General features: G+C 45.5%; 1 protein-coding gene across 2 annotated transcripts in view; it reads right to left on the reverse strand.

The window, feature by feature from the left end:
• Nucleotides 1-25,930, reverse strand: part of SAV1 (salvador family WW domain containing protein 1) — a 595,297-nt gene that overhangs the window by 402,292 nt on the left and 167,075 nt on the right. For both annotated transcript variants that reach the window (XM_044074303.1, XM_044074304.1), the window contains exon 3: nucleotides 25,073-25,343. In XM_044074303.1, the coding sequence (XP_043930238.1) occupies nucleotides 25,073-25,343 (271 nt within the window). The remainder of the gene's footprint in view (nucleotides 1-25,072; nucleotides 25,344-25,930) is intronic.

The raw sequence follows: 25,930 nt of genomic DNA on the forward strand, positions 1-25,930 counted from the left end.
AGTGGCTATAGCCCTGGTGGAATGTGGCCTGATATTGGCTGGCACACCTTTTCCATGGAAAGAGTAGCAAAATCTGATGCAATGTCCAATCCATTTTGAAATTGTTTGCTTGGAGATTGCTTTTCCTTGTACTCCAGCAGGCTACAAATAGCTGATCAGACCTTCTGGTGGCCTTAGTTCTGTCCAAGTAGTAGCGTAATTGTCTGTGTATGTCCAAAGTATGCAGAAGTTTTTCCCCCTTATTTTGAGGATTGGGAAAGAATGCAGGCAGATGAATAGCTTGATTTAGAGACACCGTGGAAATTACTTTTGGCATGAATGTAGGATTGGTTCTTAGAGAGACTCTATCTTGATGAAAAATGAGGAAGGGGGGCACTGCCATGAGTGCCTGTATCTCCGAAACTCTTCTTGCAGAGGTGACTGCCAATAAGAAGGCAGTCTTCCATGACAGAAATTGCATTTCTGAGGTTGCTGCTGGCTCAAATGGAGGGAGAGTTAGTTTTTCCAACACGTAGTTGAGGTCCCATGCAGGTACTGGCTGTTTTCTGGGAGGTTTGATATTCTTTATCCCTCTTAGAAACTGTCTTAGCAGAGGATGCGAAAACACTGGAGGGTCACAGTTGTATTTTGCTGAGATTGCTGAGGCATGAATCTTTATTGAGGAGTATGAGAGTCCAGCATGAAATAGTTCTGCCAAGTATTCTAATATTTGAGGTATACTCAGTAATGCTGTGTCCTGACCCCTGTTGGCATTCCAGATACTGAATCTCTTCCACTTGGCTGAATAGTTTTTTCTGGTGGAAGGTCTGCGTGCTTCCAGCAAGATCTCTTGAACAGATTTGGAAAGAGAGTTTGGTGTTGAAGTTATGTTAGCCTCCAGGCTGTCAAATGCAATGCTTTCAGGTCTTGATGTACAGTCCTGTAATTGTGTTGAGTTAGGAGCAGGGGGCCATAGGGTCAGAGGCCATGGCTTGGTCCGAGTTATGGTCAATAGCAATGGGTACCAGTGTTGCCTCGGCCAGTCTGGAGCTATCAGGATGCCTGTTGGTTGTTCTGCTTTGATCTTCAGTATCACCTTGGTCAGCAGAGGCAGGGGAGGGAATGCATAAATTTTTAGAGAATTCCAGCTGAAGGAGAGAGCATCCATTTTCCAGGCTAGAGGGTGGTGAGTCCTTGTGCAGAACTTTCCCAGGTGATGATTTAAGTGGGAAGCAAAAAGATCTACGTCCGGTCTTCCCCATGTCCTTGCCAGTTGAGAGAAAATGTGAGAGTGCAGCATCCATTCGTGTGGATCCATGAAATTTCTGCTCAGATTGTCCGCCAGTACATTGTCCTTGCCTGGTACAAACTGGGATTGTAAATGTATCCTCAGGCTCAGGGATTTTTCCCAGAGAAGCATTGTTAGTCTGCAGAGGGGCTAAGAATGAGTGCCTCCCTGCTTGTTTATGTACCACATGACAGTAGTGTTGTCTGTCCTTATTAGCAAATGTCCTTGTCTTAGTGCTTTTTTGAAAGTCTCGATGGCATGTATCACTGCCAACATCTCCTTTTGGTTTATGTGCAGATGTCTTTCCTTTGGCGTCCAAAGACCTTGAATGCATCTGCCCTCCATGTGCGCCCCCCATCCATGGTCTGAAGCGTCTGTTATCATTTGGTCTGCTTGAGGTCTGTTGAAAGGCATGCCTTCGTTTAGTTGACTGGCTTGAGCCCACCATAGAAATTCCTTCTGCAAACATGGAATAAGTGGGATTATGTCCTCTAGGCTGTTGTGTTGAGACAGTACAGTTTTGCACCTACCATAAATGTAGATGTCCGAACAGGATAGCATCTGCAGTCCTTACAAATGGGTTGTCCTGTCGTCAGGCAGCCCTTCGGTCGGCCGGATTCCAAAGTCTGGGTCTGGCCTCGGCTGGTGTCGCACTTCACCCGACGTCATAGCTGCAGTTCTTCGGGTATAAAGGCATCAGCCGATGCCATTTTCCTCTGTTTCTTGCCCCAGATGCCAGTTGCCCTCTTGGATAGCTAAATTTTTGGATAAATGCCAATGTTTCCAAATAGTAGAAGGCAAACACAAAAAATAATCATGTATGTACATATATATACAAACAAATACACCATAAGAGATCCCCCCCCAGCTAGCTATTAGGTGGGCAAATACCCTAGGAGTACCACAGAGGGGAAGGAGGGTGGGTAATCCTGACTGCAGATGCTATCCTGTTCGGACATCTACATTTATGGTAGGTACAAAACTGTACTATGTCCTTCAAGGATGCATCTGCAGTCCTTATAAATGGGTAGAATACCATAGCCAAACTAGGGGAGGAGGAAGAAGAAATTATGGTGTAGTTAGGATCCCTTGCAAAACAGCAGTGGCAAACCCTGCTCGGGATCTAGAGTATAATGGTAAGTTATAATGCTTGGCAAATGTATGCACGGAGGTCCAAGTAGCAGCCTCTATAATGTCCTTGGTAGCCACTCCTCGTAAGAAAGCTGTGGCAGTGGCTGTAGCCCTTGTAGAATGAGGCCTTATGTTCTGTGGAATTTGCTTTCCATGGTAGGAGTAACAGAATCGAATGCAATTTCCTATCCACTTGGAGATTGTCTGTTTGGAAATTGCTTTTCCTTCCCTTCCTGTTGCATATGCTACCAGAAGCTGGTCAGATTTTCTATTGCCCTTGGTTCTGTCCAGGTAGTAACGTAACTGTCTATGTACATCCAAGGTATGCAGCAGTCTTTCCCCCCTGTTCTGTGGATTGGGAAAGAAGGTAGGTAGGTGGATTGCCTGGTTTAAAGACGCTCTGGATACCACCTTAGGCATAAATGTAGGATTAGTTCTCATGGACACTATCTTGATGGAAGATTAGGAAGGGTTGTACTGCCATTAAAGCCTGTAGTTCGAAACCCTTCTTGCTGAGGTAATTGCCAGCAGGAAAGCAGTTTTCCAGGATAGGTGTTGAAGATCTGCTGTTGCTGCTGGTTGAAAGGGGAAGTGTCAATTTTTCTAGTACAAAGTTCAAGTCCCATGCTGGTAATGGTGGTTTCCTAGGAGGTTTTACATTCTTAATTCCTCTCAGAAACTGCCTGAGTAGAGGATGCGAAAAGACAGGTGGATCGAAGCTGTATTCTGCAGAAATAGCTGATGCATGTATTTTGATGGAGGAATAGGACAGGCCTGTATGGAAAAGCTCTGCCAAATACTCCAGGATGTTGGCAATGTCTACCTTTGACACATCTTTGCCCCTGTCGGTACTCCAAATGAGAAACCTTTTCCACTTTCCTGCATAGATCCTTCTTGTTGAGGGTCTGCGGGCCTCAAGGATAATGTCTTTAACCCTTTGGGATAAATCTGGGTTAGTTGCTCTTATGTAATGTTCCAGGCAGTCAGTTGCAGAGTTTTCAGGTTTGGATGCAGGATGTTGTAGTTGCTCTGAGTTAACATCAAGGGAATCAGGGGCAGTGTCCACATTCTCCCCCGAGACATGCTCCTTAGTAATGGGTACCAATGTTGTCTTGGCCAGTCTGGAGCTATCAGAATTATCCTTGGACGTTCCTCTTTGATTTTCAATAGCACCTTGTGCATCAAAGGAAGAGGTGGGAATGCATATGGTGTTAGGCCTTTCCAACTGAAGGATAGAGTCCACCTTCAAAGCAAGTGGGTGGTATGTCCTTGTGCAGAATTTCTTGAGCTGGTGATTGAGTGGGGATGTGAATAGGTCTATTTGTGGCAGTCCCCATTTCTTTGTGATGGCCTTGAAGATGTCCGGGTGTAGCATCCATTCGTGAACATCCGAGGTAGTTCTGCTTAATATGTCTGCTAGGATGTTTTCTTTTCCCGGTACAAAAATTGCTTGTAACTGAATGTTGTAACTCAGAGCCATATTCCATAGGTCCAGGGCCATTCGGCATAGAGGGTATGAATGAGTGCCTCCCTGTTTGTTGATGTACCACATGACTGTGGTGTTGTCTGTCCTTATCATCAACTGGCCTTCTTGGAGGAATGGTCTGAAATTCTGGATTGCTAGTTGTACTGCCAGCATTTCTTTTTGATTTATGTGCAGGTGCAGCTGCTCTGGAGTCCTTAAGCCTTGTATGCACTTGTCCAGCATGTGGGCCCCCCAACCGAGGTCTGAGGCGTCCGTTGTGATGGTTTGGCTTGGTTGAATGTTGTGGAAGGGCAAACCTGGGTTTGACTGGCATGCCTGAGCCCACCATAGGAACTCTTGTTTCAGGCATGGAATTAGTGGTATTTCAGTTTCTAAGCTGTGCCTGTGTTGAGACCATAAATTCTTTAGGTACCACTGTAGCTTTCTCATATGCAGTCTGGCATGGGGGACCAGGATTATGCAGGATGCCATGAAGCCCAAGGCCTGCAGTACTTTCCTTGCTGTTAGTTTGTTCTGCTTTGTTAATGCCAAAAAGTAGAGAGGAAGTTGTTCTTGTTTTTCTGCAGTTAGGAATGCCCTCTGTTTTACTGTGTCCAATTCTGCACCTAAGAAGGTTATTGTTTGGGATGGTATCAGTCTTGACTTTTTTATATTGACTGTGTATCCCAGGGCCTGTAGTAAGCAAATGACTCTTTGTAAATCTTCTGTTAGCTTGTTTTTGTTGTCCGCTTGTATCAGGCAGTCGTCCAGGTATGGATAAATTTGTATTCCCTGAAGCCTGCAGTGAGCGATTACTGATGCCAGGCATTTCGTGAACACTCGGGGTGCAGTAGATAAGCCAAAGGGCAATGCTGAGAATTGATAATGCTCTGATCCTGCAAGAAATCTGAGGTATCTTCTGCAATGTGGTTGTATGGGGACGTGCAGGTATGCCTCCTTGAGATCTAGAGTTACCAGCCAATACTCCTTGCCCAGCATGGGAAGAAGTTGCTGTAGGGTCAGCATTTTGAATTTTGGAACGATGATGAATGTGTTTAATGCGGACAGTTCGAGAATAGGCCTCCAATTTTTTTCTTTTCTTGGTACCAGGAAGAGTCTGGAGTAAAATCCCTTGCCTTGTTCCATAGGTGGTACCCTTTCCACAGCTCTCATCCTTGCTAATTGAGCTATTTGTTTTAGAGCTTCTGTCTTTTGATTTGGTGGTAGGTTTGGCATTCCTCTTTTTCCGGGTAAAGTGTGGAAATGAAACCTGTAGCCTTGGTCTATAGTTTGCAAAATCCACTTGTCTCTTGTGATATAGTGCCAGTTTTTTGAAAATAGTGCTAACTTTCCGCCTAAGGGTGCTGCTATTTGTTCCCTGGTAGGCGGTGTCAAAGCCAAGTCACTGTGATTGTCCTGTTGCAGTGGTAGTGGTTGTGTCTGTGCCCCGTTGGTTGTTACCTTGCCACTGGCGTCCCCTGTAGGCACCTCCTCTGGATTGATTTCTGCCTCTTGAACGCCTATTCCTGCCTCTCTGAGTTTTAGAGGAGTCTGGAAAGGACCAAATTTTGGAAGGCCAGTTCCTGCTAAACCTTGGAGGCTGAACCTGTAAGAAATCTTTTACTGTTTGTACAGATTTTGCCTTCTCTTCCATTTTCTTCAGTACCTGTTGGGCAGGAGAACCAAATAAACTGACCTTATCCATAGGAGCATCCAATAGCTTTGCTTTAACATGATCCGGCAAGACCTGCTTTTTCAACCATGCATGCCTTCTTATAACTGTGCCAGTCATGGCTGATCTAAATGAAGCCTCCAGTGCATCATAGCCACATTTTAAGGAATGGTTACTAACCTGCTGAATGTTATTCACCATTTCTAGAACATATTTCTTATCTAAAGAATCATCCGAGGACAGTTTCTTAGTTAACTGATCAAGCATAAACTCTTGGTATTGGATCATATGAAACTGACAGTTCAATGCTCTAGCTGAGAGAGTAGCAGAGGTGTATACTTTTTTACCCCATCTCTCTAAGGACCTGGATTCCCGGGAGAGGGTTTTTAGCTGAGGTCGAAGCTACTGCCTTAGGTCCCTGGGAGATAGTCTCAGGATCTGCGAAAGGAGCCTTGTATAAATGGTGATGAGTGTCCGGGACCCTGTAGAACCTATCGGGCTTAGCAGGGGCTGGAGGTAAAGTATCAGGAGCAGTGCAAGCATCATTGAATGCATCATCCACAACAGGAAGAACTGGAGGTATAGCTAAAGGCCTATGTTGCGGTAAGTGTAAAAAGGTCCTAAGCCTTTTCCTTGAATCTGAGAAATCTTGCCCCTGCCATTGGAATTGCTCTCTCATGGCATGTAAAGTTTCCCCAAATGAAAATTCCTCTGGTGGAGAAGCAGAAGGAATAGATTCTTCAGCATCTGAATCTTCATAAGTAGAAAAAGGAGCCTCTGGATGGTCTGTATTGTCTGTATCATCAGAAGAGTCATCTGAGGACACTGGCTCAGGGGGCTCTGCTCTAGGTCTCTTTTCTGGAGGTTGAGAGGCCCTGTCTGGGTGAGATTGGGATCCCCTTATTAAAGAGATGAGATCCTCTGCCAGAGTAAGCATCTGGGAACTGGAACTGGGCCTGTGAGAGGGGGGCTTAACAGGCACAGACTTAGAAGTTTTGGCTGCTTTAGCCCTGGCAAAGGCCTTTATAGACATGGCTGCAGGAGGCCTAGCAGCACCACGTGCTGGGGTAGAAACATCCAAAGGGATGGTGTCCGATAAGTCTTGTGAAACCACAGAAGTAGGTAAAACTTCAGAGGCCGATTCAACTAGGGTAGAGGGGGCCTCGGTAGTAGTCATGGATTCGGCTGAAGATTGAACCGTTTGCTCGGTTTCGGCCGAAACAGAGACACTCGCGGTTTGCTTAACCATGGATTCTGCCGAAACCGCGGACCGCGAGTGTCGGTCCTTTTCTTTGCGTTTCTTAACAATTTGAGTAGTCGGAGGATCCGACAGCATTATGTACGCAAAATCTGAGCCGAAAAACTGTTCAGCAAACTCCGACCGACGTCTAAGCGTTCGTCGGTTGAAAGAAGCACAGGCTAAACAAGCTGCTACGTCGTGGTCTGGGCCTAAACAAGGTAAGCAGTAAGAGTGGAAATCTTTATGAGGTATTTGTTTCCCACAAGTTAAACAGTTATTCACTTTTTCTGACATCGGCTGAGGCAAGAAAGAGTCCCCAACGGGGTACTTAGCTTTTTAGAAGTCTTCAAAGTAGTATTCGGTAGTAGTAATCTCTGGATCTGACCGACCGGCACTTGCGAACAGCTTCTGCTTGGCACCACGGCAAGAAAGACTGAGGAAAATGGTGTCGGCTGATGCCTTTATACCCGAAGAACTGCAGCTATGACGTCGGGTGAAGTGCGACACCAGCCGAGGCCAGACCCAGACTTTGGAATCTGGCCGACCGAAGGGCTGCCTGACGACAGGACAACCCATTTGTAAGAACTGCAGATGCATCCTTGAAGGACATCATAAGTTTTTTAGATACCATTGCAGCTTTCTCATATGAAGTCTTGCCAAAGGTATCAGAAGGATGCAAGATGCCATGAAGCCCAGGGCCTGCAGCATTTTCCTTGCAGTCAGCTGGGAAAGCTTTGCTAGGCCTTTGAAGTACTCTGGTAAATGCTGTTTTTCCTCTGTGAGGTAGGCCATTTGTTTTTCCGTGTCCAGTTTGGCTCCTAGGAATATAATTTGTTGGGATGGTAAGTTTGACTTCTGAATGTTGACTGTGTATCCCAAGGCCTGCAGTAGATGCATGACATAGTCCAAATTCCCTTTTAAGGCTTGTTTGTTGTCTGCTTGTATGAGACAGTCATCCAAGTAGGGGTATATTTGAATCCCCTGCAGTCTGCAGTGTGCCACTACTGATGCCAGGCATTTCGTGAACACTCTGGGCGCAGTAGATAAGCCAAACGGCAATGCTGAGAATTGATAATGCTCTGTCCCTGCAAGAAATCTGAGGTATCTTCTGCAGCTTTGTCTGATTGTGACATGCAGGTATGCCTCCTTGAGGTCCAGAGTGACCAGCCAAGACCCCTTGCCCAACATGGGAAGAAGTTGCTGCGTCAGCATTTTGAACTTTGGCACAATGAGGAAAGTGTTTAGAGTTGACAAGTCCAGTATGGGTCTCCACTTGTTTTCTTTTCTTAGAACAAGGAACAATCTTGAATAAAATCCCTGGCCTTGTTCCTGAGGAGGAACTCTTTCTATTGCTTTTATACTTAATAGCTTGGAAACTTGAGTGAGCGCCTCTGCCCTTTGATGATGTGGCAGGTTTGGCATGCCTTGTTTTATTGGTAATGTGTGGAAGTGGAATCTGTAACCTTTGTCTATCAAATCCAGAATCCAATTGTCCTTGGTTAAGATATGCCAATTTTGAGAGAATAAGGCTAATTTTCCGCCCAAAGGTGCTTCTCTTTGAACCTTTGTAGGCGGTATGAAAGTCAAGTCATTGTGATTGTCCTTGTGGTGCAGCTGAATTGTCTGCGCCATTTCTTTGATTTGGAGGTTGCCATTGGCGTCCCCTGTAAGATCCTTGGTATTGCCCTCTACCTCGGCCACTTCTGCTTTTTCCCCTTTGAAACTTGTCAGAGCCGGGAAAGGACCAATTCTTGGAGGGCCAGTTTCTGCTGAATCTGGGTGGCTGAACCTGAAGGAAATCCTTGACTGTCTGTACTGACTTTGCTTTTTCCTCTATGGATTTCAATACATCTTGTGCAGTAGCACCAAAAAGCTTTTGTTTTTCCAATGGTGCATCCAGTAACTTTACTTTAACATGGTCAGGCAAAGACTGATCCTTCAACCAAGCATGTCTACGTAATACAGCCCCAGTCATAGCTGCCCTACATGAAGCTTCCAGTGCATCATAACCACACTGCAGAAAATGGTTATTAACCTGCTGAGTGTTATGAATATGATCCTGCAGTGCCTTTTTATCAATAGGCTCAGGAGAGACTAACTTTTTCTGTAAATCATCTAGGAGAAAATCTTGGTACTGAAACATGTGAAAAAGGCAGTTAAGAGACCTCATGGCTAAAGTAGTAGAGGTATATACTTTTTTACCCCATCTCTCCAGGGACCTAGCTTCTCTGTCAGCTGGCAGTGGGTTTTTGGCAGAGGAGGAAGCCACTCCCTTGGGGCCCTGTGAAATAGTTTCTAGGTCCACAGAGTGAGCCTTAAAAAGGTGCTTGTGAGTGTCAGGGACCCTGTAATATCTGTCCGGCTTGACAGGAGCAGGAGGAAGAGAATCAGGGTTGGCACTGGAGTCAGAGTAAACATCATCCAAAACATCCATAACTGGAGGGATAGCCAAGGGTCTGTGCTGGGGAAGCTTGAGGAAAGTACAAAGCCTTTTCCTGGAGTCAGAGAATTCCTGACCCTGCCATTGAAAATGTTCCCTCATGGAATGCAGGACTTCACCAAAAGAGAAATCCTCTGGAGAGGAGGCAGAGGGAATTGATTCCTCAGCATCAGAGTCCTCGTAGGCCTGGAAGGGTTCTTGGGCATCAGAATGCTCAGAATCCCCAGAGGCTTCATCCGAGCAGAGGTTGTCTGCCTGCTCAGTTCTAGGCCTTTTTTCTGCAGGTGGGTGAGAACCCCTGTCCGGATGAGGCTGAGACCCACTGATAAGGGATATAAGATCTGCAGCCAGAGACATGATCTGCTTATCAGATGAAGGGGCCTGGGCAGGCTTAGGATGGGCCTTGGCCTGACTGGCGGCCTTAGCACGTGCAAAGGCTTTGATGGACATGGAAACAGGAGGCCTAGCAGCCCCACGTGCAGGCGTTACCTTGTCCACAGGAATGGTGTCGGGTAGATCCAGAACTTCGGTTTCCGGAGGAAAATCCACAACCGGCACCGGAGAGATCTCAGAGACCGAAGGTTGTGTTAACGCTGTGTCGCCGGCCTGGAGCGGTTGATCTACCACTTCCAAATCCTCTGCTAGCGCTCCGGTCCCCTCGGGAGTAGCATTAGTAGTGGACGCGGGCCGAGGATGTCGGTCCCGGTCCTTGCGTTTTTTAGCAGATTGGGTTGTCGGTTGATCCGACGGCATGATATACGCAAAGGATTCACCAAAAAATTCCTCGGCGAATTCTGCCCGGCGCCTGAGAGTGCGCTTATTAAAGCAAGCACAGGCAGCACAGGCCGAGACGTCGTGGTCTGGGCCCAGGCAAGGAAGGCAGAGAGAATGGAAGTCCTTATGAGGTATTTGTTTACCACAAGACAAACAATTATTAACTTTCTCAATTTGTTCTGACATTGGCTGAGGCAAGAATAAATGTTCCCCAACGGGGTACTTAGCTTTTAGATGACTTTGGTACTAAAATACAGGAGCTGACCGACCGGCACTTGCAAACTGCTTCTGCTTCGGGCACCACGCGGCAAGAAAGACTGGAGAAGATGGCGTCGGCCGATGCCTTTATACTCCAGCCGTCGTGACGTCGGAGAGGAGGCGACACCAGCCGACGCCGGACCCAGACTTTGGAATTCGGCTGACCGAGGGCTGCCTGAGGCAGGACAACCCATATGTTATGACTGCAGTTGCATTCTTGAAGGACATCCACATTAAAAAGTATGCTTTCCAACTTGGTTCAGCTGAATGCAATAACTCCTATTTTCCACACAGTCAGAAATCAACATCATTTCTGTTTAAGTAAGCCCATGACATGCTGCTGATATTTAAGCATATGAAATTGACAGTTTAAAGCCCTGCTTGCCAAGGTTGCAGATGTGTAAACCTTCTTACCCCATCTATCCAGCGCCCTGGTTCCTGCAGTGAGCTATAAGTGGGGCTGGTGTAAACTAGGAGGGGACCTTCACCTAAAGACAAATGGGTCTGACATGTGTGACCAGTGTATACTCAAGAACATGCAGGATAACTCACCCCTGCAAATTAGTAGTAATCCATTGCCAGTGTGCCTTGATCTGTTTTGATTCTTGTAGAAGGTCATGAACTAGTAAAGGGGGGCTCTAGAATTTTCTCTCCCCCCATGGCTACCTACTCAGGTGCAGAAGCTGCAAATTTTATACACACACCTGGTTTCTTGGCAATTGAGGGTTCCTTGAAGTCCTGACACAGATGCAGCTCGCCCCACCCCAAACCACATCCAGGCTTTTCTCATCCCCCACACTGGTATTTTGTGAAGAGAGAATTCACGGAATCTCTATATGCAAGTTGAAACTTTTTAATTTCCTCCTTATTTACATCGTTTTCAGCAACCTTTTCTTTAAATTTTTTTTCAACTTTACAGGCATTTAAACAAACTGTCTCACTTCCTTCAGAATTTTTAGAATTTCGTTTTCTTCAACTTTAGTAACCTTTTCTTTAAGATAAAAGACCAATATTCAGTGCAGGAAACTTGATAAAGTGTCATGAAGAACCCCAACACAGAAAAAAAGCCTCTGTATATGGAAATCTTGGGGCACTACAGGTCTTCCACAAGTTGTCTTTCGGCTTTTCCCGATTAGGGGTTGCCACAGCAGAACTCCGGTCCGCTAATAATTGGCAGCAGATTTTTACGGTGCCAAGTTGCCAGCTCGACACCCAACCTTGAACGAAGGCACGCCCATTCACACATGTCTTTCGGAATGCCACTCGACCGCGGGGAGGACATGCAGACTCCACACAGAAGACACTCCCCACACACCAGCAGAGAATCGAATGAGAGAACCTCTTGCTGTGAGGCAACAATACTACCGCTGCACCACCACAATCACAATAACTTGCATATGACACCACCCTCCAATAACTTCAAAAAAAGAAGTTATGTTCTTACCATAATGTTCCATCTGTGTTGTTCATCTTCGTTCATTCATTACAGATAGGTGTCAGTTCCGTCTTCGGAACAGAGTTGGCCTTATAACAAGCTTGTGCCAGCCAAAAAAAACTCTCTAGCTAAAAGCTTTTACCCATAGTGGCCTTCTTCTTGTTAACTTACATCGTGTTTGACTGTAATAAGTAATGCAAAGGCTTTTTCTGAGCAGAAACCCTAAAGCAGGAGTAGGACCCAATCCGATCCTCCAGAAGCCTCTGGAGGGGGAAGGTGGGTGGGACGTAATGAATGAATAAAGATGAACAACAAAGGTGGAACATTATGGTAAGAACATAACTTCTTTATCTGATGATGTTGATCCTCATTCATTCCTTACTGATGGGACAGAGTCCCTAGCTACTTTCTGTCCTGGGAGGCCCTTATGGAAGAATATTCCCGAGTACTATTAAACCAAAGGATGCTCTTTCCCTGGAGACCAGATCCAATTTGTAAGGAGTAATAAAGGTACAAGGGGTAGGCCAGGTTGCAGCTGCACAGATATCCATTAAAGCACTTGAATGAAAAGCCACAGAAGTTGCCACTGATCTGGTTGAGTGCGCTTTAACCTTGCTTGGTAGAGGAATTTTATTATGTTGGTAGAAGGATATAGTTTCTCAACCACTTCGATAAAGTCACTTTAGAAACAGGGTCCACCAATTTTGGGCCTGAGAAAGACTCAAACCAACTGGTCTGATTTACGTACTGGTTTTGTTCTATGCAGACAAAAATGTAATTGTTTATGTACTTCCAGCAAATGAGGGCAGTATTCCCCTTTACTCAAGTAGCTAGGAAAAAAGACAGGTAGGTCAATAGTCTGGTTAACTGTCAAGTCTGAGATAACTTCTGGATGGAAGGAAGGAGGGGTTAGTCCAGAGTGATACTCTCTCCCTATGAAAGATCATATAAAGAAGCTTGATGCATAAGGTGTGAGCTCAGATATGCATCTTGCTGAAGTGATGCCTACTAATAATAGTGAGTTCCAGGATAAAAACTTCATATCACAAGAATCTGTAGGCTCGAAAGGTGGTTGTGTCAGGGATTGCAGCACTAGTGTTAAACTCCAAGGGTCAGTCAGTTCTTTGAGAGGTGGTCTGATGTGAGAGACCCCTTTTAAAAAGGTTTTACAGAAGCAATGGGAGATTAACGACGGATCTTGGAAACCATTATGAAAGTGTGAGACTGCAGCTAAATGGACTCTAATTGTGGCAGCCGCTGCTCCTGACTGTAGAAGACCTGACAGATAATCCAAAACCACAGTAACAGGAGCTGAGCAAGGATCCCAGTTTTCTTTGTTGGGTCCAAATAAGGAATGTCTTCCATTTGTGGAGGTACATTTTTCTGGTGGATGGTTAATGTGAAACCAGAAGAATATGACATGCAGGGAGGGAAGGTTACGCTGCTTGGCTATTACTAGATGTGGAGAAACCAAGCTGTCAGCTTGAGACTGGGAAGGTTGGGGTGCATCAACCCTTGCAAATGCGAGATCAGTTCTGGAGTTAGATCCAGAATCTTGGGCTGGCGTACTAAGTGACGCCAAAGGAGGGGAAACCAAATTGGTCATGGCCAGTAAGGGGCAATGAGGATTACCTTGCTTCTCAGACAAAGGGCCTTCTTTAGAAAAAGGGGAATCAAGGGGAAAGGAGGGAAGGCATACAGAAGTCCCATGGGCCAATCGTGTATCAGAGCATCTCTCAGGGATTCCCCCTGTGGGGATTAGGGTAAAGTAGCTGCTGCATTTGTAGTTTGCTGAGGAGGCAAAAAGATCGCAGCACAGCTGGCCCCAGCAGCTGAAACTTTTTGCCACCACGACTGTATTGAGGGACCACTCATGAGGCAGAAGAATAGATCTGCTCAGCTTGTCAGCAATCATGTTGGAAATCCCGGGAATATGCGTTGCTATCAGAAAGAGGTCATAAGCTTTCGCCCATTGCCAAATTCTGTCCCTGATGTAAGTGTGGACCGAAATGCTTCCAATGCTAGATGCACTGCCCTCAGTTCTAGGACATTGATATGCAGAGGTTGGCCTCTATGACCAAGTGCCTTGGACAGCCTTCCCTGGTACAGCCCCCCCCCCTATCAGGGAAGCATCCATGGTCATTGTGACCTTGGGCTGATGCGGGCAAAAGGGGCGACTCCATAACTCTTCCTCTGGCTTCATCCACCACATTAAATCCGGTTTGCATTGAGTTATACGTATTTGAAAGGATATAGGATGGTGCAATGGATACCACTGTGTCAGTAGGAGCCAGTGGAGAAGTCGCATGTCTAGTCTTGCTAAGGGCACTATGGTAATTGACGCTGCCACTGAACCCAGGAATTGAAGAACCGCCTGAGCTAAGACTTGGTTTTGACAGAGTATCGCCCAGATTTGGGATCTTACCCTGTGTAATCTGTGATCCGGAAGAGAGACTAGGCAAGCATGCGTATTGAAAATTACTCCTATAAATTCCAAAGTTTGACAGGGAATCAAGTTGCATTTCCCCCAGTTTATTGAGATTCTTTGGAATTCTGCTAGTGTGAATGTGTAGCTTAGAGCCATCACCAGTAGACACTTGGTGGGGCAGTGAGGAGCTAATTGTCTAAATATGGAAACACCCAGAATCCCTGAAGTCTCAAGTGAGCTGTTACCACTGCCATGCACTTGGTGAACACACTGGGGGCTGTAGAGTGCCCAGAGGGCAGCGTGCGAAACTGGAAGTGGTTGGCTCTTAGCCAGAAGTAAAGGAATCTTCTGGAGCATTTGTCCATGCTTACATAATACGCATCCTGAAGATCTATTGAACACATCCAATAGTCTTTCTCTAAAAATGGAAGGATAGACAGAACCGACACCATCCAGAATTTTTCTGGTTTGACAAATTTGTTCAGGATAGTGGGATCCAAAATTGGTCTCCAGTCTCCTGTCTTTTTTTGGCACTAAAAAGACTAGAGTAGAATCCGGATTCTATGTGGTCTGGTGGGACTGTTTGAGACTTTTTTGAAGCAGCTTTTGTACTTCTTGAGCTGCTGTTTCCCTTTGACTGGGTAGAACATCGGGGATTCGTCTTCATGACTTTGGAATGGATGTGGTAACCTCTGGTTATGACCCTCTGCACCCAAGAGTCTGCAGTAATTGTTTGCCAAGCAGGATGCAGGGAGAAATGTCCCCCGACTGCTTCCAGAGGAAAGCAGTCTGGCCGCTCTTCAGGAGCGATGATAGGGTTTGTCCAGAGAGCCACCTGGTTACATGGGCCCCCCCCCCTCTGCCTCTGTAGGGGCCCCTTCCAGATGAGTTACCCCCTCTACCCTGGGGAGTAAATGTAAGATTATGCTCAACAGGGTTTTAAGGTTGAAAGTAATTCTGTTACAAATATGCAACATAAATAAGGTATAAAATAAAGCTTGCTTAAATGCAGAAACAGAGTTTAGTAATATGTGATCAGCATCCATACTACATGACTGTGGCTTGAAAAATAAGGAATCTGCTGAATGAACATTTATTTCCTTACATACTTAAAAACAGGATGTATGCAAGAGCAAAAATGCAAAATCTGCTTTTAAAGAACACTGACAATGTGTTTCCTTAAAAACATGTTTTTCTGCACTTATCAGCATTTGCACAAGAACAGATGTTCTTATACAAAGAACCAAATAGAATATAGGATGTTCACACTGTCAGAAAAGCTGGCTTTTTATAAATTTAGCAAAAATGTGACAAGGCATTGTTAAACAAGGAATGCTTAAAAAATAATATTAAGTCAGCATCTGCAACAATCAGTATTGTTTCTATAGGATGAGCAATTCTCCAAAATAGAATACCAAGAGAAAATGTATATGTATGTGCATGACTAAAATTGAATATAAAGAGCTGTATTAATCCACTTATGTTAGGGGTATTGGTAGGGACACATTTGTCCCGAGGTAAACATTATATCCCTCATCATCTGTACTATACGAGAAGTAAAGTGACACAGTACTTTAAGCTGCAATGTTAGTCTGTCTGGTTTATTATAAAAAGTTATTTGTTACTGCTCTATGTTGAAGCTACAAAGTACATTCTCTCATAAGTGTATATTCTGCAAGTTTCTGTATGCAACAGACTGCGAATGCAAATATAACCAGACTTTGATTTCAGCAGAATCCAGCCAGCAAGACTGAGTGTCTTAAGAAGACTTCAAATCCATCACAGTAAGCAGCACCATATAAGTTTTCAGTAAACACACCACGTGTGTCATGGAAAGGACCCTGAGATTTCTTGTGCCACATCTTTCTACTACTCTAATTCCTAGAGTAGGGATGTTGAGGGGTGGAAAAACATACACCCATGGCAGACAGGGTCTTGCCATCCTTCGCATACCTGGCCAATGTGGCTTTTACTTTTGGGCATAAGAGAAGCTTCCACTTGAGTGGAAAGAAAGGAAGACTTAAAAGGGTCCACAAAGTCAGAGGCGCATCTAGACGACTTCTCATGACAACACCTGAACTTGCCACTCCTTCAGTAGCGTGAGAAATAAAATGCATGGAGGAGTTGGATATGGATTCCAGGGTAGCAAGCTGCGAGGCAACCTTGTCACGTACCTCATCAGAAACTGCTCCTGCTAAGGTTTCAGAAAGTTCATAGACTTAGTTTTTCTGAAGCCTAGTGACGTGTGCCAGATAGTTCAAAGACCTAAAAACAAATTTTGATGATGCAAAGACTCTTCCTTAACTTGCCCACTGCCTGAGACTCCCTGTTTGGGGGGGTGGACAGTCCGGCTTTCCTTGGCAAGCTCCTTCCTAGTGGCAGCCACCATCATCATAGTGTCTACAGGAAGACTCTTAGATCAGTGTGGGTGTTGCTCAGGAGGGGACAAAATCTTGCTTGGTCTCCATGGGATTGGTTCAATAGTATCAGGACTCTTCCATGCATGCTGCAAGAGGAGTTGTACCTGCTCATCTGCAGGCGGGGTCACCCAGGAAGTAGAGGGTCAAGCACAAAAAGCCTGCAAGAATACAGACTCCTTGGAGGAGGGGTTGGTGGACTTTGTCACCCCGCTGTTTCAGGATTTCCAGGAAGTCTCTGAAGGAGACATCAGGGGGTGAGACCGTGGGGACTCCTCCCCTTCATCATAGTCCTGTCTTCAGTAAGGGACTCCTCAGGGGAATCCATGCACTTCCTCTTGTATGTCCTCTTACGTGGTACCTCTTCAGTGGGGGCTTCTGAAGAGGACTCAGAAGAGGGAGCACCGTATGGTAGAGTATCTTGAGGCTCCTGTGCTCGATGTCCCAAGGCAGTGGATGCAGACCGTTTGCCTGCAGTGGCAAGGGACCTCTCCACTGCCTGGAAAGCTGGGCTGCCTGAAGAGGGATGGGAGCTTGGAACAGAGAAGCACAACCTCGGAACCGGGGTCACACCCTGCTCCCAAGGACAGAGCCCCAAGAGGACTACGTACTGTTAGGACTCCTGGAACTGTAGACAGCACCGTGGAAAAAATTGGCACCATACTAGGTGTCATGCTGCCCACAGCCTAGTCACGATCCTGACAGTGGCTCAGTTCTGACTGAACTGAAGGCCAAAGGGTCATCTCTGGAACCACGGTGAGGTCCACCAGCTGAACCAAAGGAATGGGTACCAAAAAAGGCGTTGGTGCCAGGGATTTTGATGCCTGTACGGAGGTCAAAGGAGAAGAATATGCTGGAGTCCATGGAGACAGACTCCCAACTCCAAAAGGTCAGGGAGTTTCAGAAGGTGATGTAATCCCCCTTGCCATCAGCAACTAATCCACAAGACGCACCACATCCAGTTCAGAGAGGCTCCTGGTTGAGCATGTCGATATCCCCGATGGGGAGTCATGTCATTCTAAAAAGGGCTAAACTGCTGCCCAAAGAAAGGCTCCATTGTGGGTGAGTAATGGGTCTGGGCGGAATGGTCTATTGGCACTGAGGTCTCGTGGGTGGAGATGTTTGGAAGGTGCATCTGGTACCAAAATACCTGAAGCAGATACTGGAGGCAGGCTTGGTGCTGTAGTCATGATCGGTGCCGAGGTCAGAATCATCAAGGATTGCACTTGGGCAGAACTCACTAATTTGGGCAAGATCAGTGCCACAGACATAACTGGTGCCGAAGATGCAATTTTTGAAGAAAGCACCGTGATCGGTACCAAAGGTGGTGCTGTGGAAGTAATTTTAGGCAGAGGCTGAAGAAATAAATTTTGGTAACTTCTGTCTAGGTTCCTGCTTTTTATCACCAGAGGGTGAGGAAGGAACCGAATGCGGTCTCTTTTTATGTTCTTTACTAGGAGAGGGTGATCCTTCTGACCCAGAAAGAGCCTCTGAGAGGGCATCTTAAAGAGACCCTTCAAAATCAATTTATTCTTTCTCTTAAGGGGTCGAGAGCTAAATCCTTTACAAATGGAACAAGGAGGCTGAACAGACAGATGAGGAACACCCAGACAATACACACAGACGTGGGTGTCTGAATTCGAAATTTTGCAGCCACACTGGTTGCACTGTTTAAATCCAGAAGCTCCTTTCTCTTCTGACATGGCGAACAATGCAAATTATCAACTATTGCAATAACAAATACAAGAGAGACTTTTTTTTTTTTTTTTTTTTTTTTAATATATAAGAAACCAAGAAAGGGAAAGGGGAATACCAACAATGGTATTAAAAAAAATACCTCAAGGGTAAGGTAAAGAGAAAGGGAGAGAGAAAAAGCCTGTACCAACAATGGTACTTAAAGATTACCTAAACGGTAAAGAAAAAGTACAGTTTTGTACCTACCATAAATGTAGATGTCCGATAGATATGCAACTGCAGTCCTGACATATGGGTGGTCCTGCCTCAGGCAGCCCTTCAGTCGGCCAGATTCCAAAGTCTGGGTCCGGCGTCGGCCGATGTCGCCTCCTCCCAGTCAGGGTGGCTGGAGTATGAAGGCATCAGCCGACGCCATCTTCTTCAGTGTTTCTTGCCCCAGATGCCAGGTGCCCTCCAAGGAAGGCTACATTTTGTGAATGGATAAACAGATAAAAACCAGACATGCACAACAGTAATAAACAGATACACCATAATATATATCCCCAACTGATAGGTTAGGGGAGAAAGGACCCAAAAGGGAAAACAGAGGGGTAGGAGGGAGGGAAAACCTGACTGCAGTTGCATATCTATCGGACATCTACATTTATGGTAGGTACAAAACTGTACTATGTCCTTCAAGAATGCAACTGCAGTCCTGACATATGGGTTGAATACCATAGCCAAGCTGGGGGCGGTAGGACTAAGCAAGAGATGGTGTAGCTAGAAGGCCCTGCAGAACTGCCGAAGCAAAGCCTGCTCGGGATCTGGAGTATAATGGCAGGTTGTAGTGTTTGGTAAATGTATGCACGGAGCTCCATGTAGCAGCCTCTAGAATGTCTTTTGTAGCCACTCCTCTTAGAAAAGCTGTGGATGTGGCCATAGCTCTGGTGGAGTGTGGTCTAATATTAGCTGGCACACACTTTCCATGAAAAGAATAACAGAATCTGATGCAGTGTCCAATCCATTTTGAGATAGTTTGTTTGGTGACTGCTTTTCCTTGCACTCCAGTAGCATAGGCTACAAACAGTTGGTCAGACTTCCTGGTGGACTTTGTTCTGTCCAAGTAGTAGCACAGTTGTCTGTGAATGTCTAAAGTATGCAGCAGCTTTTCCCCTTTATTTTGAGGGTTAGGAAAGAAAGTAGGCAGGTGAATTGCTTGGTTTAGAGACACTCTGGATATCACCTTAGGCATGAATGAAAGATTGGTCCTAAGGGAAACTCTGTCCTGATGAAAGATGAGAAAAGGAGGAACTGCCATGAGGGCCTGTATCTCCGAGACTCTTCTTGCTGAGGTGACTGCCAACAAGAAAACAGTTTTCCAAGAGAGAAATTGCATTTCTGAAGATGCTGCTGGTTCGAAAGGGGGAAGAGTTAATTTTTCCAAGACATAATTGAGGTCCCATGCAGGAATTGGTAGCTTCCTTGGAGGTTTGATATTCTTTATGCCTCTTAGAAGCTGTCTTAGCAAGGGATGCGAAAACACAGGTGGATCACAGTTGTAATGTGCTGAGATAGCTGAAGCGTGGATTTTGATGGAAGAGTATGAGAGACCACTGTGAAACATTTCTGCCAAGTATTCTAATATCTGAGGTATGTTCATCAGTGATGCATCCTGGCCCTTGTTGACATTCCAGATGGTGAATCTCTTCCATTTGGCCGAATAGGTTTTTCTGGTGGAAGGTCTGCGTGCCTCCAGCAAAATTTCCTGAACTTTTTCGGAGAGGGAGTCATGGGTCTGAGTCATGGAACTCTCCAAGCCGTCAGCTTTAAGGTTTGTAGGTTCTGATGAACAGTCTTGTAACTGTGTTGAGTCAGGAGCAGAGGCCATTGAGGCAAATGCCACGGTTTGGTGTGAGTTATGCTCAGTAGTAGTGGATACCAGTGTTGCCTTGGCCAGTCTGGAGCTATCAAGATTCCTCTTGGTTGTTCTGCCTTGATCTTCAGTAACACCTTGGTGAGAAAAGGTAGAGGAGGGAATGCATAAATTGTTAGAGCATTCCAGCTGAAGGAAAGAGCATCCATTCTCCAAGCTAGAGGATGGTGTATCCTTGTGCAGAACCTTTCCAGGTGATGATTGAGATGAGATGCAAAGAGGTCTATGTCTGGTCTTCCCCATGCAGATGTTATTTGTGAGAAAATGCGAGGGTGTAGCATCCATTCGTGTGGATCCAAGAAATTTCTGCTCAACCTGTCTGCCAGAACATTGTCCTTGCCCGGAACAAACTGGGATTGCAAGTAGATGTTCAGTTTCAGGGAATTTTCCCAAAGAATCATTGTTAGTCTGCAGAGGGGGTAAGAATGACTGCCCCCTTGTTTATGTACCACATGACAGTGGTGTTCTGTCCTTATTAGCAGATGACCTTGCTGAAGAGATTTTCCAAAGGCTTCTATTGCATGTATCACTGCCAACATCTCTTTTTGATTTATGTGCTGATGCATCTCCATGGGAGTCCATTGCCCTTGAATGCATCTGCCGTCCATGTGCGCCCCCCCATCCATGGTCTGAGGTGTCTGTTGTAATAGTTTGACTTGTTGGAGGTTTGTTGAAGAGCATGCCTTCGTTTAAGTGACTTGCTTGAGCCCACCAAAGAAATTCCCTTTGCAGGCATGGTATGAGTGGTATTATGTCTTCTAGGTTGTGGCTGTGTTGCGACCACAAGCTTTTTAGGTACCATTGCAGCTTTCTCATGTGTAGTCTTGCCAGAGGGATTAGAAGAATGCAAGATGCCATGAACCCCAGGGCTTGCAGGGTCTTCCTTGCAGTCAGGTGGGTTGATTTTGCTAGGCCTTTGAAGTAAGCTGTTAAATGCTCTTGTTTCTCTTCTGTGAGGAAAGCCATTTGTAGCTGTGTGTCCTGTTTTGCTCCTAGAAAAATAATCTTTTTGGATGGCAGTAGTCTTGATTTTTGAATGTTGACTGTGTATCCCAAAGCCTGCAGCAATTGAATGACTTAATCCAAGTGTTTTATCAAGGTCTGTTTGCTGTCTGCTTGTATTAGGCAGTCGTCCAGGTAAGGGTATATTTGAATCCTCTGGAGTCTGCAATGTGCCACTACTGATGCCAGGCATTTCGTGAATACTCTTGGCGCAGTAGATAAGCCAAACGGCAATGCTGAGAATTGATAGTGCTCTGTTCCTGCAAGAAATCTGAGGTATCTTCTGCAACTGTGTCTGATAGGGACATGCAGGTATGCCTCCTTGAGGCCAGAGTAACCAGCCAAGACCCCTTGCCCAGCATGGGAAGAAGTTGCTGTAATGTCAGCATCTTGAATTTTGGCACCATGAGAAAAGTATTTAGAACGGACAAGTCCAATATAGGCCTCCATTGTTTTTCTTTTCTTGGAACAAGGAACAGTCTTGAATAAAATCCCTGGCCTTGTTCCTGAGGAGGAACCTTCTCTATTGCTTTCATTTGTAACAGCTTTGAGACTTCTATGAGTGCCTCTGCCCTTTGATTTTGTGGCAGGTTTGGCATGCCTTGTCCTGCTGGTAAGGTATGGAAGTGGAACCTGTAACCTCTGTCTATTATGTCCAGAATCCAATTGTCCTTTGTTATAATGTGCCAGTTTTTTGAGAATAGAGATAATTTTCTGCCTAGAGGTGCTTCTCGTTGAGCCTTGGTAGGCGGAGTGAAAGGCAAGTCATTGTGATTGTCCCTGTGGTGCAGGTGAACTACCTGTGCCACTTTGTGGTTGCCATTGGCGTCCCCTATAGGAGCCTCGGTATTGCCCTCTACCTCGTGCACGCCTGTTCTTTCCCCTTTGAAACTTGTCAGAGTCTGGAAAGGACCAATTCTTTGAAGGCCAATTCCTGCTGAACCTTGGTGGCTGAACCTGGAGGAAATCCTTTACTGTCTGTACTGATTTTGCCTTTTCCTCAATAGATTTCAACACATCCTGAGCATTAGCACCAAAAAGCTTCTGTTTATCCAGAGGTGCGTCCAGGAGCTTTACTTTAACATGATCTGGCAGTGGCTGTTCTTTCAACCAAGCATGTCTACGGATAACAGCCCCTGTCATAGCTGCCCTACATGAAGCCTCCAATGCATCATAACCACACTGTAGAAAAGGATTACTAACCTGCTGAGTGTTATGAACCAAATCCTGCAATGCCTTTCTGTCTATAGGCTCAGGAGAGGCTATCTTTTTCTGCAAATCATCCAGTAAATAATCCTGGTACTGAAACATATGAAAAAGGCAGTTAAGAGACCTCATGGCAAGGGTGGAAGAGGTATAAACTTTTTTACCCCATCTCTCCAGGGACCTTGCTTCCCTGTCAGCTGGCAGTGGATTCTTGGCTGAGGAGGTAGCCACTCCTTTGGGGCCCTGTGAAATAGTTTCTAGATCCACAGAGTGGGCCTTAAAGAGATGCTTGTGAGTGTCAGGTACCCTGTAATATCAGTCTGGCTTAACAGGAGCAGGGGGGAGAGAATCAGGGGAAACACTGGAGTCGGAGAAAACATCATCCAGGACATCCAAAACTGGAGGGATAGCTAAAGGTCTGTGCTGGGGTAACTTAAGGAAGGTATGTAGCCTTTTCTTAGAATCAGAAAATTTCTGACCCTGCCACTTAAAATGTTCCCTCATGGAGTGGAGGACTTCCCCGAAAGAAAAATCCTCTGGAGGAGAGGCAGAGGGAATAGATTCCTCAGCATCAGAGTCCTCATAGGCCTGGAAGGATTCTTCTTGGGTATCTGAATGCTCTGAATCCCCAGAGGCTTCATCTGAAGAGAGGTTGTCTGCCTGCTCAGTTCTAGGCCTTTTTTCTGCAGGCGGCTGAGAACCTCTGTCTGGGTGAGGCTGAGACCCCCTGATAAGAGAGATTAGATCTGCAGCCAGAGACATGATTTGTCTGTCAGAAGAAGGGGCCTGAGAAGTAGGTTTAGGATGGGCCTTGGCCTGGCTGGCGGCCTTAGCACGTGCAAAGGCCTTGATTGACATGGATACAGGAGGCCTAGCTGCTCCACGTGCAGGTGTAACTTTGTCCACGGGAATGGTGTTGGGTAGATCCAGAACGTCTGTTTCCGGAGGGAAATCAACAACCGGCACCGGTGTAGTCTCTGAGACAGAGGGTTGAGTTAACGCGGTGTCGTCGGCCTGGAGCGGTTGAATTACCGCTTCAGAAGGGACCGAAGCACTCGCGGAGGGCTTAGGCGTTATATCAGTGGAAGACGCGGGCCGAGGATGTCGGTCCCGGTCCTTTCGTTTTTTGGTAATTTGTGCTGTCGGTTGTTCCGACGGCATGTTGTAAGCGTAAGATTCACCAAAAAAGTCTTCGGCAAACTCGGCCCGGCGCCTGACAGTGCGCTTATTAAAGCAAGCACAGGCGGCACAGGCCAAGACGTCGTGGTCTGGGCCCAGGCAAGGGAGGCAGTAAGAATGGAAGTCCTTATGAGGTATTTGTTTACCACAAGACAAACAATTATTAACTTTCTCAATTAGTTCTGACATCGGCTGAGGCAAGAAAAAATGTTCCCCTACGGGGTACTTAGCTTTTAGATGACTTCGGTAACTGAAATCACAGGAGCTGACAGACTGGCACTTGCAAACTGCTTCTGCTTCGGGCACCGCGCGGCAAGAAAGACTGAAGAAGATGGCGTCGGCTGATGCCTTTATACTCCAGCCGCCCTGACGTCAGGGAGGAGGCGACATAGGCCGACGCCGGACCCAGACTTTGGAATCTGGCCGACCGAAGGGCTGCCTGAGGCAGGACAACCCATATGTCAGGACTGCAGTTGCATTCTTGAAGGACATCAGTGAGACAACAACATCATCAGTGGGTAAAACTAACGATAAACTAAAGAAATATATTAAAAGTTTACATAATCTTGAAATACAAGAAAACTGGTACATTTTAAAGTACTTAACTGAGAGTTGGCTTGAAACGGCTTTATGGCTATGTGGCAAATGAGATCTGAGGTAACAGGGAGAAGGGCACTGTGGGATAACAGCTTAGCTTGAGAGTTTTTTTTTTTGGCTGGCATGAGCTTGTTATAAGGCTGACTCTGTTCTGAGGACAGAACCAACATCAGTCAGTAAGAAATGAATGAAGATTAACAACATCAGAGTTAATATAACTTTCCAATTACAAAAATTCTTACAATGAAGATCAGGCCAAATATGGAAAACTATTACACAATGGGAAAACTTGATTTATGTGAATGACTTCATTTTTTTCTTGTTGATTTGAAGATGGCATGGGATAATCAAACTTTAATGCCATCATGTTACAGCAATCATTATGAATTGATATTTAATTCTATTGTACAGCCGAGATCTTGTAAAATTGCTTTTATTTTACTGCATAATTTCTAACATATATTCAACTGCTGCCCATTTTAAGACATTTACCCATGTCTGCAGTTAGTACTTCACGACAAACATACTCTATCATGTAACATGTACATTTTGTGCTTTTCCTCCCAGCCTTATTTGAAAACTGGCCTTTCACCTGGCCCAGGTGGGACTATTCTGGTAAACAATTTCAAATACACACACTACATTAATTAAATACCATCACTTTTACCTAGGAACTTTCACAATCTTAAAACTAGGGTGAGACGAAGGAGATGACTGCCCGAGTGCAATCTGTTAGGATCATGATCAGCAGTTGCTAATAGGGCACAAGTGAGACCTGATGCACTGCATCTTTTCAATTTGCCAAGGAAATGTTAACTGAAAATAAACTCACTGCAAGCAGTCAATATACAATCAAAAACCAGGAGAACTCTGTCTCTGTGATATACATACATTTTATGACTACAGAATTGCTTCAAATAAAAATCTGAATACAGGGCACTACTACAGACGTACCTGGGTGCACAAGGATGTCGGTACTGAGCTCGTTGGTTGACGTGATCCACATAGTAAACTCCAAATTCTTGAGATTCAACTCTTTCCCAACCGGGGGGAAGTCCCTCTCTTTCCAGTGGATGACTCCAATGGGTTGTATTAGTGTTATGATCAATGTAATATTTCCTTCCTCTAATAGTCCAGTCCACAGTCCAACCAGGAGGAAGAGGCATTTCTTCAGCATTAGGGTTTGCTAAGTTTCCCAGCGAGATTGGAGGAATGCGCCCAATGCCTAGAAAAATGTGAAAAATGAACAATTAGTAATGGTCTATAAAGTACTTACCATAACGATGCATCTGTGTGGTCGGTTTTTGTCCTTCCTCAACCACTGTGTTTTAGATTGAACCTTGACCACTTCTCAGACTTTGGCTCCACAGTTCACGTTCCTCCCTACCCAAACTCCTCTCCCAAGCCCAGGATTACCTCAGATGGAGTTTGCCCCATGATATTAACATACAGGAAAGAAACAGATATGCAAACAGTTAGAAAACAGTAGAAATATGATAGTAAAGTTTTCTGGAGCTCAGAGAGGAAAAAGACCATTTGGGAATACCTTCAGGTCATACCAGGAAACCACAGTGGTACCTTCTACCAAAGGAAGGGGGGAAAGAAGGGAGTGTAGGGTTCAGGAAGGATGAAAATAGACAACAGATACAAAAGTTATGTACTTGCCATAATGATGCAGCTGTCTTTTTATCCATTTCTCAACCCCTGGGACAGAGTCTACAGCTAGTATAACCCTAGGGTGGTCTTGTAAAATGATACAGTAAACTCTCAGTTAACTGGCACCCATGGGGATTGGTAGATGCCGGATAACTG

This window comes from Protopterus annectens, chromosome 6.part0 (genome assembly GCF_019279795.1).
Source record: "Protopterus annectens isolate FY-2018-M chromosome 6.part0, PAN1.0, whole genome shotgun sequence".
Taxonomy (NCBI): domain Eukaryota; kingdom Metazoa; phylum Chordata; order Ceratodontiformes; family Protopteridae; genus Protopterus; species Protopterus annectens.